The sequence below is a fragment of the Muscardinus avellanarius genome (genome assembly GCF_963383645.1).
Source record: "Muscardinus avellanarius genome assembly, chromosome: 7".
NCBI classification, from domain to species: Eukaryota; Metazoa; Chordata; class Mammalia; order Rodentia; family Gliridae; genus Muscardinus; species Muscardinus avellanarius.
The window spans coordinates 82,310,022-82,329,535 of NC_137793.1; the positions used below are offsets into that span (position 1 = coordinate 82,310,022).

The 19,514-nt window shown below is 46.2% G+C and overlaps 1 protein-coding gene across 1 annotated transcript in view; it reads left to right on the forward strand.

Annotated features, from left to right (window-relative positions):
* Positions 1-19,514, forward strand: part of PLXNA2 (plexin A2) — a gene marked incomplete at both ends in the record, with an annotated part of 192,311 nt that overhangs the window by 108,902 nt on the left and 63,895 nt on the right. Inside the window, 5 exons of the mRNA XM_080699264.1 lie at positions 5,617-5,717; positions 9,019-9,142; positions 11,203-11,356; positions 11,922-12,018; positions 15,035-15,149. Of these exons, the coding sequence (XP_080555390.1) occupies positions 5,617-5,717; positions 9,019-9,142; positions 11,203-11,356; positions 11,922-12,018; positions 15,035-15,149 (591 nt within the window). The remainder of the gene's footprint in view (positions 1-5,616; positions 5,718-9,018; positions 9,143-11,202; positions 11,357-11,921; positions 12,019-15,034; positions 15,150-19,514) is intronic.

Genomic DNA, 19,514 nt, shown 5'->3' on the forward strand with positions numbered 1-19,514 from the left:
CCGGGGAGAGCAGATTCCAGGGAAGCAGGGGATTAAATGCTCAGTGTCTAAGAGGCCATGCTGCCTGGAGAACAGCTTTTTCTTATTCCTCCCCTGTCACTTGCATGGTTGCAAAGGAATCATGTGGACCTCTGGGATGCTGAGAGCTCATGCCAGAGCCCCCTGAGGCAAGCCTCCACTCCATCCTCTGAGTGACAGTGTCTTGAGTTCACCTCCATGATGGTATCTGCCTAATTGTAATGAGATTATCTATTCTCTTGGTTTTATTCTCAAATAAATCTGGGAGCCAGGAGGGCAGACAAAATAGCCTCTACTCCTACCAGAGAGTTTAGCATAAGTGCTCAGTATATGTCTATAGACTGAATCAGATTCAACCCACAATCCAGTGTCAGAATCCTGTGGGTTTCTCTACTTTCTACCCAGGTGTTTTTCTGGAAGACCCTTCCAGGTGTTCTGAACACTGTAGCTCCTCCTGACACCCTGTCCCCAAGCTCACCAGGCCCAGCTCTTGCTCTTCTGTACACCACTGAAAAAACTCCCATACGATGGCAGCCATTGTACAGGGCCTCACAGGCCTTCCTAGCCTCACCCTGGAGGTCCCAAGCCCTACACCTTTGCCATGCTCTTCAGGAACCTTCAGGAGTATGGCTGGTTCCGGCAGCTTTCCTCAAGACTTGTCCTCACCACCACTGATGACCTGATCAGATCCCTGGCTATGCTGGGCCTCACACCCTGCGGGCTGCCCTGTGTGCTAAGTGGGGAGAGTGGGGTGGGGACAGGGTCCAGGTCATACAGCCCTTCCCACATAAATCTCCAACCCCAGTGAATCAGGCCAAAAAGGCACCAGGAATGTAACGTGTGGCCCCAAGGCCAGAGGAGCCATGAGCACAGTATGAGTCACCTTTAATTAAGAGTATTGCTTAAGCAAATGACTTAATGGGACAGTTATATTCATTAGAGGCATAATTACAAGACATAAGAGCAAGCAGAGAAGAATGTGGAGTGCGAGGGTGGGATCCAGTCTGAGGCAGCACCCTGGGTCCCAGGGAGGCAGCAGTAGTGGGGTCAGGAAGAGGGCGTTCTCCTGCTGTATGACTCTTGTCACCTGCTCCGTGGGCCAAACTGTCCACCCTCGGATCCCAGCACTCAAAGTGGAGGGGAGAGGGAGCCTCGGGCATAATTAAAATGCAATAATAATAAAAGCAAACACTAATGAAATTGTCACGGGAGTGTCCCATTAAACTCTGAATCAGTCCTGATAAGGTGCCGCCTGCCTCCAGTGTCTAGGAGATAGCACCCTGTCCAGGCTCTGCCTGCCTGGCCCTGGGTCCTTCTGCACATGCCTGACTGCCACCTGCGGCTGCAGAGCAGGGCTAGCCCTGCCTCTGCCAATGTGGGCTTGGTCCTTTGAGGACTCCAGACACACTCAGAATTAGTAGAACCAATTTCTCCTTGGGAATCAAGTGGTCTCCCAAGTTTTGTTGCTTTCCTCCATACCCCCAAATCACTCTAATCCCTACCACAGCCCCAAGGCAGGTTTGATTTTGTTTCTTACACTCCCCAGGGAGTGTAAAGGACATTTAAAAATACTTCCCCCAGGACATAAGGTCATATAATATCATCTTGTATAATCTTAATAAACCTGTAAATCAACTGGGCAGATGTTCAAACCCACTTCCTAGGCCCTGCTCAGCAATTCTGATTGAGGGGACCCTGGATTTTATCATCGAATAAAATCACAGGTTATGCCAATCAAAGGCTTCTGGTTTGAGGAGCAGATGCTGAGATCTATTGCTCCTTGGTAGCCATAGGCCACCTCTTCTGTCTATGGAGGACACCCTTTTGGCCAAAGAACGACAGACAAGAGGGGTCAGAGATGCCAGCTCTGTAGACCTCCCATCCTTCCCAAGCTAACTCACACCTGTCATTCCAGCCTCACGCCCATCGTTTCCGGGCCCTCACACAAGGTTTCTAAAGAAACTATCCTCCCCTGGACTGACATTTGTAGTCCTTTCTTCCTGAATCTATATAAATAGTATTCATTATATAAGGCCCAGACACATGCTATGTCTCTCACCATGACTTCCTGGACTCTCCCTCTCTGGTAGTACTGTCAGAGAGAAATAAAACACCAGCCAGAAACAAGCTATATGTGCAGATTTCACTTTTCGGCAACCGCATCTCAAAAAGCAAGAAGAAACAGATTTGATTTAACCCAGTAAATACAAAATGTAATTTTTTCAACGTGTCCTCAACAAATTATTGCTATTCTTTTTTTTTCTTTTCCTTATAAAATCTTCAGAGTTCCACACACCTAGATACGGACTAGCTACTTTCAAATGTCTAAGAGTCACGAGGTGCAAGTGACTATCCCATTCGATGGTGCAGACACCAAAGTTTTTTTTTTTTTTTTTTTTTACCCTGAATTCCCTCCTCAGCCCTCTTTCAACATCTCTCTTAGAACACACATTACTTTCTTGTTTTTATTGCGAGTCTGTTTTCAACTTGAAGGCGATGGCTGTGTTTTAATGCCGTTGTTTTTTTTTTTTTATTTTCCTGAAGTGCCTAATACTGGTCTGTATGTAGGACATGATCAATGAGCACAGGGTGATGAATGAACATAGAAACGCATGAATATAGGGACAGAGAAAGGCCCATGGGAACATCTGACTTTGAGGGTCTCCTCCCAGTCACTGTGACATTTCTTTCCTCTGGTTTGTGCATGGCTATTAGATCTTAGAGGAGAGAATAATTCAAGTTTTAGAATCCTCCCACCCCCCTTTACAAGTTTCCTGTTTCACTTTGCTCTTCAACTCAGGGCACTAAAAAAAAGAAAAAGAAAAATCCCACCAGGAGGGCCCAGGAAACAGGAAAAGTAGTTGCGCTGTTGGTTTCATGTTTGGAGAAGAACAGGGTTTCACTATCTCCGTGGCACTTGGCGTGAAAGTGAGCTTTGTTGCTGGAGACACTGCTCCCATTCAGGGCCCCCTTCCCCAGCTGCTGAGAGCCGGGCTGTGTTTTGACAGACGGGCCGAATGCAATGCAGACAGTTGTTTTAATTTCCAGCCAGATGCAGACATCACTCACAAGGAGCCCGTAACCCAAGAAAGGGAGCCGGCCCCGGACTGCTCTCAGGCCTTGCAGGAGGGGGCCAACGGAAGCCCACCAGGCAGCTAGGGACCCAGATATCCCCCAGAGCTGAGAGCCACCTTAGAAGGTCTGCAGTAGGCCTCTGTCAGAAAGGCGCTTCTTGAAGGCATCGCAGGCCACGAGGCAGGGTCCAAAGGCCGCTCTTCAAAGCCAAGTGAAATTATGCTGGTGGTGATAACAGGTGTTATCTTTCAACTGTCAGAAACTGTACAGGTCAGAAATCATAGTCTCAGGGAGGTGTTAGGTAAAATGTGGGAAATAGGATCCCGGAATGTCAGAATTGGAAAGATCCAATACAGGCTTCCTCTGAGAGTGGCAATCCCTCCCATCACCTCCAGAACAAATGTCACCTGACTGCTTGAGCACCGCAGTGACCCATGTTTGTTTGGGCAGCAGGTCTCTTGCAGTCCTGGTTGGTCCTCACTTTCTCATGTCAAACTTTCCTAAAACTTTTCACTCATGGGTCCTACTGCAGCTACCCTGAAGCCTTTCAAACATTGGAAAACTGTCCCCAGGGCTACTTTCAGATTACACCAGCAAGCACCACCATCCTGGCTGACCCCTGGGAAGGATCTTGGGTCCAGCAACACCCAAGTAGGGCAGGCTGCAGAACATCAAGCTCGGAACACCCCAGGGTGGGAGCCACTCCTGGTCCTGACACTGGGTATCTGGGAAGCCGGTGACCAAATTAGGACCTTTTTCTATCACATCACCCTGTCAGGCCATATCAGACTTAGAGTCAACTCAAGCCCACAAGTGTATTATGCTTGAAGTATTTTTAAACCCCAACCTACACTTAGCATGTCCATTTGTTAGACTGGATTGCAAGATTTTATACTTCTATTCTGCACATTTCAATTTTTTATTATTGAAGAGAGGTGAGGGATGTTTAAGACCAATCATGTCACTCATTTATAGAAAAGCCTGTGATATGAAATGTTAAGTGTTACAATGTGCTAAGGATGGACAGGGCAGCCAACAGAGGCAAGAAAAGCTTGTCCTGTCTCTTTGCTCCATCAGTGTGCATCTACACTCACACTGAACTGGTCTGACTGCTTTTGCTCATGATGACCCCTCAGCCTGGACTATCTTTGCAGATCTCTGTATCTGGCACCCTCTAACCCTTTAAGACTCGTCCTTACTCTCCTCTGGCCCTTTCCTCCTGACAAGTTGTCCTGGATGCCTATTCTCTAAGCTCCCAAGGCCCCCAATGATCACACCAATAGTATGCCCCAAATACTCAGTGCAACATACTCGGTTTCTAATTACAACCTCCCATTGACTGTGAGGCTCCGCTTGGGCAGAATCTGTGCACTGTGTGCTGTGGTTTCTCTATTGCTTCTCACCAGCGCCTGCACCGGTTTGACATCCGATAAACCTCTGCTGAATGAACAGCGTTAGCATCCATTCTGAACGTCTCAGGAGGATGCTGTGAAGGCTTACCCATCACATCTTTTGTCCCCCAGCCAGAGGCTGAACACTGTGTAACTGGACCGCAGGTTGTTTTCACCTGAGCTCACACATCCAGCAGGTGGGGGACCTCCGATGCCCTGGCAAATGAGATCCTATTTCCAGTTCAACAAATGTTTTTGCAGCCCAGTAACCTCCTGCCCCAGCCAGTGATGGATACCCTGGGCATATCAAATGGAAGACTTCAGTCCTCGGACTCCCTTGCTTGGCCTTTATTGTCATACATGCTGGGAAGGTGGGGGGGAGTGATGCTCAAACAGGCCCAGCGTCTGTCCCTGCAGGGCCCCACCAGAAAGAAGGAAGCGTTTTCAACGGCTGCAGTCTCTGCGGGGGCAGGGACTTGCTCTACAAATTCCCACTTTCTAGGCAAGACAGACTCAGACAAGCAGCTCTTCTCTGCGGAGGTTCCCATTTAGGCAGACTTTTCAAAGGACAGGAGATTTACTAGGGAAACTGAATGCAGCCATCAGAGAATGGGATAATTGGATCCAGGTGGTATATTTGGTGGGCTGTAAAGAGTCCGTGCCATACTCTGAATATTATTTGATGGGAAAAGTTTCTTCTTCCCTCCCTTTTAAAAAATGTGCTCTGTGCAGGCAGGATGTCTCAGCCCAAGCCCAGCTGAAAGCTCTTCAGCGATGAGTTTGTGCCACCCAATAGCCTTTCAGCAGACTTAACTGTTTTGGGCACTGGCCCCCAGCTCGCCTGGCTCTGGGGAGGATGTTAGTGGCAGGCATCAATAGGCGGGAGGATTTGCTTTAATCTCCGGCAAAGGTAAGAAGTCTTGGGCTCACCACCCAGAGACAAACTCTGCTCAGCCATACCTGACTTAGCCAGCAAAGAGGTGGGGCCATCAAGACCTCTGGCTTGCCCCCAGGGTCACCTCCTTTGGGGACCTGATGGTAAAGAATGCTTGAATGTAGGTGAGACTGAACACATATATGTTCGAGTTGTCGCAAGCTGACCTCTCTGTGTTTCTTCTCCTCTCTCTGCCAGGTCACCAGGGTCCCTGTGGAGTCATGCGAACAGTACACAACTTGCGGGGAGTGCCTGAGCTCAGGGGACCCTCACTGTGGCTGGTGCGCTCTGCACAACATGTAAGTTTGGGGCCTGGGATGATGGGATGGGCCGGCATCCCTTTTTTGAGCAGTGATTCCAACCGAGGCACAAGCGTTGAGGGCAGGAAGAGGCAGGGGCTGTGGGGGCCAGTGCCTTTGCCCCTGTCTTTTCTTCTCAGCTGCTTTGAAGGCTGTGTCCTCATGTCACTGAGAGAACTCAAAGGGAAGCTGTGGAAGAATCCCCTGGTTTCACAAGGACCTCCTCTGGGAAACCCCACGTAATCACATCACACATCACACGGATGGTGGTGCACTGGCACTGGGGAGGTTTGTTCTCCAGCCAGCTGCTGTGTGACCCTGGATGGGTCCTCTGACAGCTCTATGCCTCTGTTTCTCTGTTGCTAAATAGGGAAAATGCCTGTTTCACAGGTGAATTGTGAAGACTAAATGAAATAATAAGAGCTTTGGAAATAAGGAAGCCCAGAAGAGGCTACACAAATCAAAATAATTATTATGGACTCTGTACCCCTGGGAGGACCCTTCTGGCCTCATTATTTTATGATTCCAAGAAGTCCCATCTCACTCCAACTGGCCTCATATCCCTATTCAGATACATTCCCCACCATTCAATACCAGTTCAATAGAAATGCAAAATCGCACTTAAACTTCCTAATTTGAAGAGCCCCAGAGGGAGAAAAAAGGGTGAAAACCCCAAAGGCGGGAGCTGGCTAGGGATTCTGTTGCCCGATGGAGTTGGAAACTCCATGGCTGAGGGCCAACCAGCAAAGCATCTCCATGAAATGTGCCGGGTTTGGGGTGGAGGCGGAGGCGGAGGGCCAGAGTTCAGGGTCCTGCACAATAGCTCTTGGCTGGCAGCCTCTGCAGCAGGTGTTGGGAGGGATTGGGAGGGAGGGAGGCTGGCACTTCACACATGCAAAATCTGGACTGGATTTGAGCCCAAGAATACTGGGTTCCCTGCTTGAGTTTTGGAGATGAGCGATGCCTCAAAAAGTTTTGCAAAAATTCTCTTAGCAAAACCTAGATGAGTTAGTCTCCAAGTAGGTCAGACAGGTAGCAAAGATGTCGAGGCCCCCCACCTTGCACCCTAGGAATGGAGCTCCCTTCACGGCGGAGGACCCACCAGTTGGCAGTCTCTCTCCTCAAGAGAACTGGCTTTCTTGAAAGAACCTGACAAAACTTGGCACAACAGCGTGGTGGTGCATACCTACTCTGGAGGCTGACGCCAGAGGATCACAAGATTAAGGGCAGCTTCTGCAACTTAGTGAGATCCTGTCTCAAAATAGAACTTAGAGGCTGGGGATGTAGCTTGGGGTAGAGGCTCCAGCAAAACACACACACACACACACACACACACACACACACACACACACACCTAAGAGCCACCCACAGCTCCATGCATGAGTCCTGGGCTAAATGCCCTTGGGCATTGCAGTGTCTAGGTAGAGCTGTACCACCCATTCCCTGCCCTTTCAGTGTCAGTGCCTGTGACCCTTTTCACATAAAGAACACAGCAAAATAATAGATTAGGGATCATCATTTATTCAACAGCAAGGACATCCACTTCCCTAATTTCTATATGCTCCTATAGACCTGTCTACAAAGTCCCAAGTCTCCGAGCTGCCCCACACACCACGCTGTCATCCTCCTGACTTAGGCTGACTTATGTTGGCTGTGGCTTCTAGAATGCGCCTCATCAGGATAACCCAGGTTTCCTTCACCCTGGGACACCTTATCTATCCTCAGAGAATCCTACCTACCAGGTCACACCTGTCTTAGCTATTCCACCTGCCAGGAGCGCATGGGAACCAGAATTTTGCTGTTTCATCTCAGAGCTGTCTCCTTGCCTGGTCTTCTCATCTTTTCCAGACCCTCCTGCAATATTCTCTGCCTGCCATCACCCTGCCTATTTCTCAGGACAATGAGGAGCGGGTGCCCCCAGCCACCAGCCCATGAACCAGCTTCTTCAATGGAGGCAGAGGGCTGACAGAGCTTGCTAAAGAGCCTATAGGTCCAGGGGGATTTGAAACCCTCCTGTCTCTTCTGTATGCCTTGCTCTTGCAAGTGTGTTATTGTCTTCCAGGCTATTTATCTCTGTTAGGGCTGTTGCCATAAATAGTATGATAAAAAAGAGCCATTTCAGTGAGTCAATGAGATAAAGGCTCCAGTCAAGAGCTCACTTTAGAGCTATCTTAAGGATTCACTTAAACCTCAATAATTCTTTTCTTTGACAGCATTCATATTTAGATCCATTATGGGCCTGGAAAAGAAGGGGGGAGAAGCTTGGGGGGAGCTGGGGTGGGAATCACTGCCTGACTGTGGAATCTTGTAGTGTCCTGGTGGCTATTTGGTTTGCAGCTGCAACCGCCCTGGAGAGTGTTCCCCTGGGACACAGCAGGTGGCAACCCTAAGCTGCTGCTGGTGGGCCTCACCAGGTCCACCTGCTACAGTGGGCAGCAGAACCAGAGATGAAGCTATCAGGAGACACGGCCACACAAGCTTTCTGACAGGGGCAACCCTAGTCGCAGCTCCCAGACCGTCTCTCTATCTCACAGCATTATTGCCCAACACAAACATTTATTTAAAATATTCCATGTGGCAGGTAGAATATCTTAATGAATAAAACATGGCCTTTGCCTTCAAAGAGCCATTAATCCATCCACAAGATCAAATGCACTGTGTCCCACACACTAAAACCCTCTCCTATTTTCTAACTCCTTCTGGGAGAGAATAATAATATTAATCATTATCATCATTAATATGGGTATTGCAAGGGCTGACGCTGACATAACACCTAAGTGCCAGGCTATATTCTAAGTGTTAACTCATTCATTCTTCCACCAGCCATGTGAGGTGGGTTATTATTGCCATCCTCACTCTTTTACAGTTGAAGAAACTGAGGACAGAGTGAATTAGTGACTTTCCCAAGGGGCTGCAGCTGAAGGGTAATGGGCCCGAGGTTAGGACCTGCAGCCCTGGCTCCAGAGTTCAAGTTCTTAGCCCATCACTATGCTACTTCTCGAGTTATCCAGACTTCTCTCACTCGCTCATCTGAGCATCCCACAGAACTGGCAAAGGCATTCTTTACGTCTAAACTGCGTGTCTTGTTATGAGAATCACTCCTCCTTCTCCTTAGTCTGTTCTTATCTGCATGTGATAGAGAGACCATGTGGGAGTCATCAAAGCCCTCTGGAATATAGTGAAAGCCACCATGAGAAGACAAGCCACAGGCCTCAGGACAGACTACTCTTACCAGAGTACAGTCGAGCCAAATACATGACTCCCAGAGGCCTGACCGCTCTTGAATCTGTGTTTGTGGCAGGTGCTCCCGCAGGGACAAGTGCCATCGAGCCTGGGAACTGAATCGATTTGCTGCCAGCATCAGCCAGTGTATGAGCCTCAAGGTGCAGCCCAGCAGCATCTCCGTGTCTGAGCATAGCCGGCTGGTAAGTACCTCAGCAAGGAGGAGGGAGAGAGGGAGCACAGTGCATACACCTAGGTAGGTGTGCTCTTGCAACGCTTGTACAAGTATCTGAATGTTGGAATGCTTATCAGACTTTAAATGTCCAGGGAAACTTTTTAGAAAACCTATGGTAACTCCTGCTGAAAGGACACAGTCATTCTCCAAACTCCCTGAAAATTTATTGGCCATTGATCTGTTTTGTTAATCTAAATTTTGCATGTTGTCGCAAACATCTACAATGTAATGCAATTCAATACCAAGTAACACATCTTTTATGTGTGCTATATTTACAATCTTCCACCTGCTAGACTCTCAAGAAATCTGCAAGTTGTCTTTGTGTTTAAGAATGTGTGTGGGGGGGGGTGATAAGAGAAAACCTGAGACACAACTTGAAGTCAGTGTGTGCTTAAAGAGAATATTAAAGAGAATAAAATAGCCTTTAACCACCTGTCAAGGTAAAAACCCAAAATATTTCATGTCCTCAGGCCCTGACTATTTTTTCATTCTTTAGATTTTATGAGCAATTCATGAATGTTAATTAGTTAATGATCCTTCCAAGATTTCAGAAGTTCATTCATCCCCACCAGGAGGTTTGGGCTTTCATTGGAGCTAAGAGGACAAACAGTAGGGTTTGTACTTAAGTCGCTTGGCCCCATGGAAACAAAACTGGGGCATAAATTCAGTGACAAACAAATGCATGGAAGAGCAAGGTGATGCCTATTGTGACTGAGAAAGCCACTGCCAGGTCTTGGTCAGAAGGCAAAGGGAGACCTACCTATCTGTGGACCCTCAGCTTAGACACAGTCTCTGGGCTGCTTTCACATGAACCCCGCGGCATCCTCATTGCCAGAGGGCATCAGGCACGCTCCTTACCTGTTCAGACATCACTTGGGTGTATATTGCGGTAACTGAGTACAAACTCACTAAACAGTGTACTGAATTCAGAGCAACGTTTTGCCTCTCGATATTTTCTCACCTAAAAAATTCTGAAAGTTTAGGGTATTTTTACCACTCAAAGACAGGTCTTCAAACTTGACAAGGCTGGAACTGTTGGCCTACCTACTGGAACCCATAGGTAATAGACTCCAAAGAGTGGTGGTGGCCACTTCTCTGCTCCCCTGGGCTCCTGGTGAGTCTCCTGCTCCATTTCAAGGGAGCTGCTGGAGAACAGAAAGCCCAGAGGAACTGAGGGGAAGAAACCTTAAGGAAGCCCTTAGCCACCTGTCACATCAGAGGATGCCTGATCAGCATCCTCTGAGTGATCAGCATCCTCTGAGTGATCAGCATCCTCTGAGTAAATGATGGCCAAGATGGGGAGCCATTGTCACCAACCAATCTGGTAGGCTCCTGGTGAGCCTGGGACTATGATAGTTACTTTCTGCATCAACAAATGAATGTATAAAGAAAATGAGGTATAGACACAAAATGGAAACTTTACTCAGCCATAAAGAAGAACAAAAGTATGCCATTTGAAAGAAAATGGATGGAATTAGAAAATATTATGCCAAGTGAGATTAGCCAGTTTCAGAAGGTCAAGAGTCATGTTGCCCTCTGTGTAGAAGCTAGAGTGATCATAGCAAACAAGGGGGACTTCAATCAAATGAGGAGAGAGGCCAGTAAAATAGTGGAAAGGGATTCAGGGAGAGATATAGGGAGGGGAAAAACGAGGATTGAGAAAGAGAATAGTTCAAACAAGATTGTACCCATACATGAGGGCATCGCCACCAATTTCACTAATATGTATGAGAAGGGAGAAGAGGGGAGGGTGCAAGTGATGAATGCATGTGTTTATATTCACTTTGATCTCTCTATAATATAGAATTACAGTGCACTAATAGAAGTATAATAATAGTAATAATATATTAATAAGGCCATTGACCCTGCATGCCACTGAGCAATTGGTTACTAAAATTGTTCTGTGACAGAGCTGGAAGGTCACCTATACACAATGTCCTTCTATTATAGATGAGGTCAGGTGAGCAATAGATCCCAGCAGGGCTAGGCCTGAAGCTGGTTCACCTGAGCTCTTTGCTCCTTCCACAGCTCAGCCTGGTTGTGAGTGATGCTCCCGACCTGTCTGCTGGCATTGCCTGTGCCTTTGGGAACCTGACAGAAGTAGAGGGTCAGGTGTCTGGGAGCCAGGTCATCTGTGTCTCACCTGGGCCCAAGGATGTCCCTGTCATCCCTCTGGATCAAGGTAAGGAGTGTCTGTTGGGAGAGCCACATGCTGGGGGCTATTCTATCATATTGGGGGTGGGAGTCACAAGTCCTTTCCTGATCCAAAATACCAGATGCTAATATTAGTTTATACAACTTGTCTGAGTTTGAAATAAAAATGTAATTCCCCAAAGCAAAATGTAGAAGGAGAGAAAATGCTTACTCCCATTTGGATGAAGGTGGCAGAGTGTGCAAAGACTGTAGGCTGGGAGTGGCTTCCGGCAATGCTACTTAACACATTCTCTCCACAGAATGGGGGCTTGAGGGATTCTAGCCTAACATTTCTACAATTATTTCAGCAATTGAACATGTCTAACCAAGGCAAAGGGCTCCATGGAATCTTCTTTTTCCTTCCTAGGTTTAGGTCTGGGTCTTGGGTAACCAGCAAAGGGGTTATCTTGGGAGGAAAAGATTCCAGACAGGCTCATCCACCATCATTGACAAAGAAAGCCCTGGCTGGGTGGTGTAATGATTTACCCTTTCTTTCAGCCTGTTCCCTGGGCCCCCAGGTTTTCACTACCCTCTTTTCCTGTTTTTCTCTACAGACTGGTTTGGACTAGAGCTGCAATTGAGGTCCAAGGAGACGGGGAAGATATTTGTCAGCACCGAGTTCAAGTTTTACAACTGCAGTGCCCACCAGCTGTAAGCACTTCTCAGAAGGAACCTTGCCTCCTTTGGTTCTGAGCTCCTTTAGGGCAGGGACTGTATGGTGGTCACTTTGAAGTCTCATTAGGGGGATTTGCACATGGTTTGGACAGAGTACACTATCCAAGTAAATGACATTCACCCTCCACAGCTCCTAATTCTATTCAGTGTCTCTTGGCCCCCATCCCAGCACACCCTGTACTCAGCTCTCAAACCAAGACAGTAAAAAGAAAGGCATGACCCAAGAACTGTAAGTAAAGGTCTCCATTTTAAAAACAAGTGCTTACAGCTTCCTAGGAAGAGATTGACAGTGAGTGACTAAAGTTTGGACCTGTCCTCTAGAACCAAATGAAGAGGGACTCAAGGCTGGGGGACCTGCTCTGCACACAGGTATGCAGCTTGCAGAGAAAGGACCTGAGCCTGGGAGGAGCATGGAGACTTTAACTCCACTGTGCTCCAACACCATCCTTCAACTTTTGAAAGAAGAGGGGAAGCCAGGCAAACCAAACCACCAGCCTCCAAAGGGACTCATGTCACCAGCTACCTCCAGAAGCTGAATGCCTGCTACCCGGGGCCCCCAGCTAGAGGGTCCAACAGCTGTTCAGGAACCTGGAGCACTGCATGAGTAGAAACCAAGTCAGTAGCAAAGGAGACGGAGCCCTCTGCTTAATTATTTCTGAATTCTGGGAAAGGCACAGAAGTTTCCCACAGAAGCTGGGCCCTCTTGCACTCTTTGGTTTAAAGAGAGGGAAACATGGCTCTATAACAGGGCCACATGATTGTCCTAATAACCATGGACGCTCAGCAAGGGTGAGGTCAGGTTCCATGTAAGAGGCAACATAATTGTAAATATTTTATAGATGTAACCTTCCCATTGTCTGGGATAAGGAACCACTGAGATCTATATAATGGGCATAATTTCTAATAGATATTGAGTCTATATACTCCAAGCTGTAGGCACAACAGCTCAGCAATAAAGGTGGGAAAGGATCTGTTTGCAGATAAGCCCTAAAATAATTGTTAGTCATTAAAATAGACAAATGAGCCAGTCCTCCTTAGTCTCCCATTCTCTGGCTGTGATTTCTCTAGAATAATCTTCTGGAGTTCTAACATCTCTCTACTCAAAGGAAGGAGTTGTATCTGAGCCCCATTGGGACAGCTCAATAGATATGCTAAGAAAGTCAGAACAAGAGATAAAAAAAAAAAGTCCAGTGCAGGACAGACAGTGGCCAAAGCTGAATTGTACAAAAGTATCCGCTAATCACTGCATTCCAACTCCCAGCCAACCTTGTTTTGGGAAATACAAGCATCTTAGGGAACCTCTTAACGCCCTTCACAAAGGAACATGGCGGTAATAGAATCCATTGTTTGTGAGAGCATCCTTTCTCCATGGCAATCCAGTGTGATGTCACCACTTTCAATGATGGATTACTATGGCAACGAAGATGCTGTCACAGGCAGCAAGTTTTAGAAGGAAAAAACAGTGTCTCTGATAGCAAAGATTTCATTTTATTACCAAGCATAATCTATAGTACCCTTCTCTACACAGTTAAAAGTCACAAAATTGAGTTCAGTTTCCTCCTTTTACTATGGCAAACTGATGCCCACAGAGGTTAAGTGTTACAATGAGGGTCACCAAACAAGCCAGCAAAAGAACCAGGTCCAGAGTCCAAATAGATATCATCATTCTTTGGTCCTTGGTCTGTTTTCATTATTTTCTTGCTGAATCATAAGATATTATCAAGAACCAATCAACCAGGGAGTACTGGCCTAAGTTCAGAAACTAAAAAAGCAAAAAAAAGATAAAAATAACTGGGATGGGGAAGACATATAGATGAGCTAATGCACTGTGGTCTATTAGCCAGTGACCCCTGGACGGAGCCCCAGCTACTCAGATGTATTCAGAGTCCCACCAGATGGCGCCAGATTGCAGACCTGTTCCCCTCTAGGCCAGATTAGTTACAAAAGAGTAGAGCAGGGGAGCCAGGAAGATCAACTTCATCCAGAAAACACATTTTATTATAGTAGTCTGATCACGCACATAGAACCAAAATTATATATATATATATATATATATATATATATATATATATATATATATATATCTTGTAGCTGAAACCAGAAGAAAAGAAGTGCTCACCTTGAAAAAAAAGGTGTGTGCCATATGTATATCCTATTGTTCTATGCCCAGCCTGGTAGAAGTGTGCAACAAAGTTACCCTTTAATAGTGTTAACTCCCCAGAGCCCAGTAATACAAATGCTATGAACCAATTGTTAGCACTCAAATGATATTTAAGAGGTTGAAATAACAGATGATTTAAGCACTTGAAAATAATGCTCACATAATGCTCACATTTAGCGAAGTACTTTTCAAAACCATTTCCCATACATTATCTTCTTTGACACCAAACATCCCTGTGAAGTAGACAGGAATGTTTTATTACAGATAGATGGAGAAACTTCAGCGCAGAGAGTGACGTGACTCACTCAGGGTGACCCCAGTGGGAGCAACAGAAGTCAGACTGGAATCAGATCTGCCCGATTTCTACCTCTGTGTTCTTTAGGCCACTTTTGTCTTACAAACAGGGGGGGGATGTTGGTAAAGGTTTAACTACCAGCAATCAGAAAGAAGGGAAAAAAATATACATTGTAGTGTTTATCAGTTTCTGTGGTTTAAATAATCCCACCATGGCTAATTTCAAGTCACCAACATGAGATCAACCAGCTTGCAAAAATTCCTGAAAATGTAAACAATCACTTCTCACAAGCTAGTGCAAGCCAGCACCAGCACACCACTGCTTTATAAGTTACACCATTCCCACAGCAGTCCAGGTTTCTTTCTAATTTCCTGGTCCTGTGACCATGCTGGGTGGAGAATTCACAATTCTTAAGGCTAGAGGATGCTCCACCAATCTGCCTATCTGTCCTCTGAGTTAAGTCTAGGATGCAAATACAGGATAATGGACTTCTCTCATGGCTGGCTGGCATCCTCTTACTGTCTCTGTCCTTACAGGTGCCTGTCCTGTGTCAACAGCGCTTTCCGCTGCCACTGGTGCAAGTACCGAAACCTCTGCACTCACGACCCCACCACCTGCTCCTTCCAGGAGGGCCGGATCAATGTTTCAGAGGTAAGAAGATCGCCCTTGGCATGGCAATGTTCCCAAGGAATCTGAGTGGACCCTCCCTCTTCTGATTGTCCACCCAATGGCATGACCACCCAATGGCCTGTCCACCCAATGGCATGTCCTGGCCTATTTTGTCCTCTTGTCAGAAATTCTACATGTTAGAAAGCCATGTTATTGTAAAGCTCAAGAAACTGGTGGCAAAGGCCCCAGAGGCAGAGGCTGTGTCTGCTAGACTCTTAAGATTCTGTGCATTCAAAATCATGCAGGTACCTGGGGACTGAATCTAAAAGCTTAGAGGCAATGTATCTAACCCAAACAGACTCCATGGTTTGAGAGAGAGTAGTTTGAGAGAGTAGTAGGGAATGGTGTTTATTCTTTGAGTCTAGCTGTGTGCTTGGCTATAGACATAGTCTAGTTCGGTAGAACATTCACTGTCAACTACTCTTTCATGCCAACTTCTCTTCCAACTCTAAAATTCAGTGATTCTTTGAATCTGATTTATAGCTGAGTGGGTGGCCTTGCAGAAAGAGAAGAATTCAGCTAGTGAAAGAACCAGACATTTACAAAAATCCAGCTTTATTATATAGTTAAAACTCTACTCCTAAAGCCTGACCTACCTCTATTATCAACATAGTAAAATATCACTGCTTATCCCTCCAATGAATATTCCAGTCAATCATTGCCCATTGATGCTGACTTTCTTACGTGTTCCCAGCATGCCTCAGAATGGTGAAGCCTGCTTTCTCAGACTTCCTTTCTTATGTCTAGTGCTTTTCATGGCCAAGGGTGGCCAGTTGGGTTTGAACAGCTATAGAGACCTTATGTTTTCATGTAGATGCACATGGACATTAATACACAAGTTCCCGTCTTGTTTCACCAGCCTTTCTATACACACTACCTCTTGCATAAGATTGCAAGCATCTCGAGGGAGGGACCACATTTTAACTTAAAATCCTACTGCCTTTTTCAGTGAATCATAGGATGTATGTGTGAAACCAAGGATAAGCCAGTGACTTCTGTACCCAAGTTCCATTGATGGGAATTGTGTCTACTTTTCTCCCATTTCAAGAAATGAAATCTTTTGTGTCTCCTAATCTTGATTGTTGCTTCCATAACTAAACTTAAGAAAGTAGATCTTGAAATGTTTCTGAAACATACACCCACAGCCTTGAGTGCTTCTTAGTTTCTGAAACAACATGCATTATATTCAGTCAGAAAAATAAAATGTGTGTATTTTGAAAGGGAAATACACAGATGGTCCCCACAGGGCCATTTAAGACAGACTCATCCATGATGGAAGACAGACTCTGAATGATGGGACCAGACATTTAGTGCTCTAAAAACAATCTAGAAAGGATTTTCTCTAATCAGTTGGTATGCTGGGATGCAGCTGGCCTGAGAGCACTCAATGGCCTTTAGTGGACTGGAAATTAATTCAGCCCTGGTGTGAAACTAGTCTTAAGGAGCTGAAGGCATGGAGTGGGGTTAACACAACTTGGGTACCAGTGGAAGAACGACTCCGGAAAGCAAGCCACGGAAGGCCAGGGCAGGGAGAAGGCTGGTCAATGAGAAACTGTGATCAATGGTCTCAGAAACCGACCTTCACTCCTAAGTGGCTTAATAAAATAGATGGAGGAGGATCACAGAGCTCAGAGACCCGGTGAAGTGGAGGTGTGGACAAGGAATAGCAGCTGTCTCGCTTTCTGTGGGGTCACCCCCTCAGGCTGAGGGAAACCCAAAGCCAAGCCTGATCTCGACCTGCAGCTGGAGCGAGGGCAAGCAGAGCGTCACAGGAGCAAGACAAATAAACTCTGCCGGGTGCATGTGGAGGCCCAGGGCTAAGCCTTGAAGGCTAATTGGAAGCAGGCCAGCCTCCTTCACTCCATGTAGGAGCCACTGAAACACAGCTCCCTCTCGGCCTCAGATGAGAGAGTCGGACATTCCAGAGGTCTGAATTAATACTGAAAGAGCCTCAGGGCAAACCCAGAGACTTCCCATCTCCTCTCACTCTTATTCTCTAGCTTTGGGACTTGGGACTGAAGTGGAGCCACCCCCCTCCCCTTTATCTCCATCTCCAGGGAGTGGAGGTAGCCACTCTACTACCCTCAAGTGCTCTGGCCCCTGGCATGGCCTGAGGATGAACTCTCTGGAGAGCCAGCAGTGATGGAAGCCTGGACTCCATCCAGCTCCCCTCTTTGATCAGGAAAGGAGAGAGGGTGCAGATTCCCAGCAAGGTTGCTGGAGCCACTTCCTTGATTTCCTAAAATACTACTTTTAGCTCTTGGCCACCTGCTGATCACACGTTTCTTCCCAGCAAACACCTCCTAGGCTCTGCTCTTTTTTTTTTTTTTTTTTTTCCCAAAGCTCTGCTTTAGGGAGCCTCCATCCCTGAAAATCTAAGGGACAGCAAAGATTCACATGCCTGACTTAGATAAGGTTTCCTTCATTTTACCCAATGATGTCTTTCAATTGTTTTAAGGACTAAAAATCCCTTAGCTGTCTCTTTGGGGTTTCTGAAATATCTCTTTTACAGTAAATCCCTCACCCAACTTTGAATCAAAATTTTATGTCTACCTACTTCCTAGAAACAATGTATAACTGATTAGCTCCATTAATTAATACAGCCAGAACTCATGCATCACACATTCACATTTTTTTGCAAGAGTCAGGAGTTCTCAAAGTGTGCCGAGTTCTCAAAGTGTGCCAACCAGGGCCTACACCATCAGCGTCACCCACAAACTTGTTAGAAATTTAAATTCTCGGGCCCCATCCCAGATGAAGCTAAAGATTGAGAACCCCTGACATATGGCATTTCAGTTGATTCTCCAAACAGCCCTGAAGCTTCACATAATTCATATCTGACATCTGTAGTAACCAAGATGCCAAAGTTTTAGGGATTTTGCCCAAGGCTACAAAGAACTCAGGCATCCAAAAAAGTGGAGTGGTTTGCTTTCCACAGAAAAATTGGCCTGTGAGTGTGTTTGTCGCCATGGTCACAGCCGCTCTTGCTGGTGTGAATTAGGTGTAGCCTCTGCTCTTACTCACGAGGGCTCAGGGTAAGGACAGGGACAAATCCATCTCCAGAGATGGGTATGCTTTCCATGGAAGATGGGTCGACCGTGCCATTTCCAGATAAAATGAGAGCCAGTGCATGTGGTGCATCTGTCTACATCTTTCCAAAGGGTTGCTCGGCCAAGTCAGGCTTAAGCCTGATGACGAAGAACAGCTGTGCTCCAGAAAATACGGTTCAAAAATAAAAATATTAGTAGTTGACATCTATTGAGTGCTTATTACATACATGCTATATGAGTGTTTATATATGTATATATATATGTATACGAGACTGTATATATATATATATATATATATGAGTCTCATTTAATCTTAACTAGTCTTTGAAAGAGATTCTATTATGAATAAACCGAGAGTTAGATAAGTAAAATAATTTTCCCAGGATTGTCAAGTAAATGCAAGCATCAGGATTGAAAGTCAGTGCTCCAAGTTTGTCTGGATAAGTTGATGTCCTCTCATTTTGCATTTACACACACTCATACATGCATGTGTGCACACATACACACACACACACCAAGAAATATGCCATAATAATGTTAACAATGGTTAATCCAGCTTATTGCCACTTATGCTATACTTTGTTATCCCTCTTTCATGCAATCTGGGATGATCAGGTATTATTTGCACCATTTTATAGATGAGGAAACTGAATTTCAATTGAATCATCCCCTGAGTCCTTTTAAAGGTAACAAGGCAGATCTTTTCAGCACTCAAAGCATGGCAGATTTCAGACAGGACCCCTGAATCTCTGCTTCCCTGGGCCAGATCAAGCTGTGACATGGTGTTAGCAAGCGGGTGTGCACAGGACTATGTATGGCTTTCAGCTTTGAAAGCTCATCTCCCTCCATGGCTAAACCAGGCCTAGTGAGATGTAGATACATAAATATCTTCTTTACACCCTGTCCCAGGGAAAAGATAGAACCAAATAAATCCGATTAGCTTCCCAGGATGCTGGCTGCTCTCTCTCTTTGAAGTCCAGTGGGTGAAGATAATGCCATTTCTACATGGGAGAAGTTGTTTCCGAAGGCTAAAGGGTCCCCAGCACAGAAGTCTAGCAGAGTGCAGTGGAACCCAGTGGACAGCACGACCCCAAGACTCACAGGCTCTACGCCAGGGTCCCTGCCCTCCCTGCAGTTCTATTTCCTTTCCTGTAGCCCTGGGGTATTCCCAAGCAGGACAGACATCTGTTCATCTGTATTTAAATTGAGACTGAGACGGCTGCTGAGGAGCTGACCCCTGGCTCCAGTTGGTCTGCAGACACAGGAAAAATGAGATGACCTAAAGATGTTATTCAGA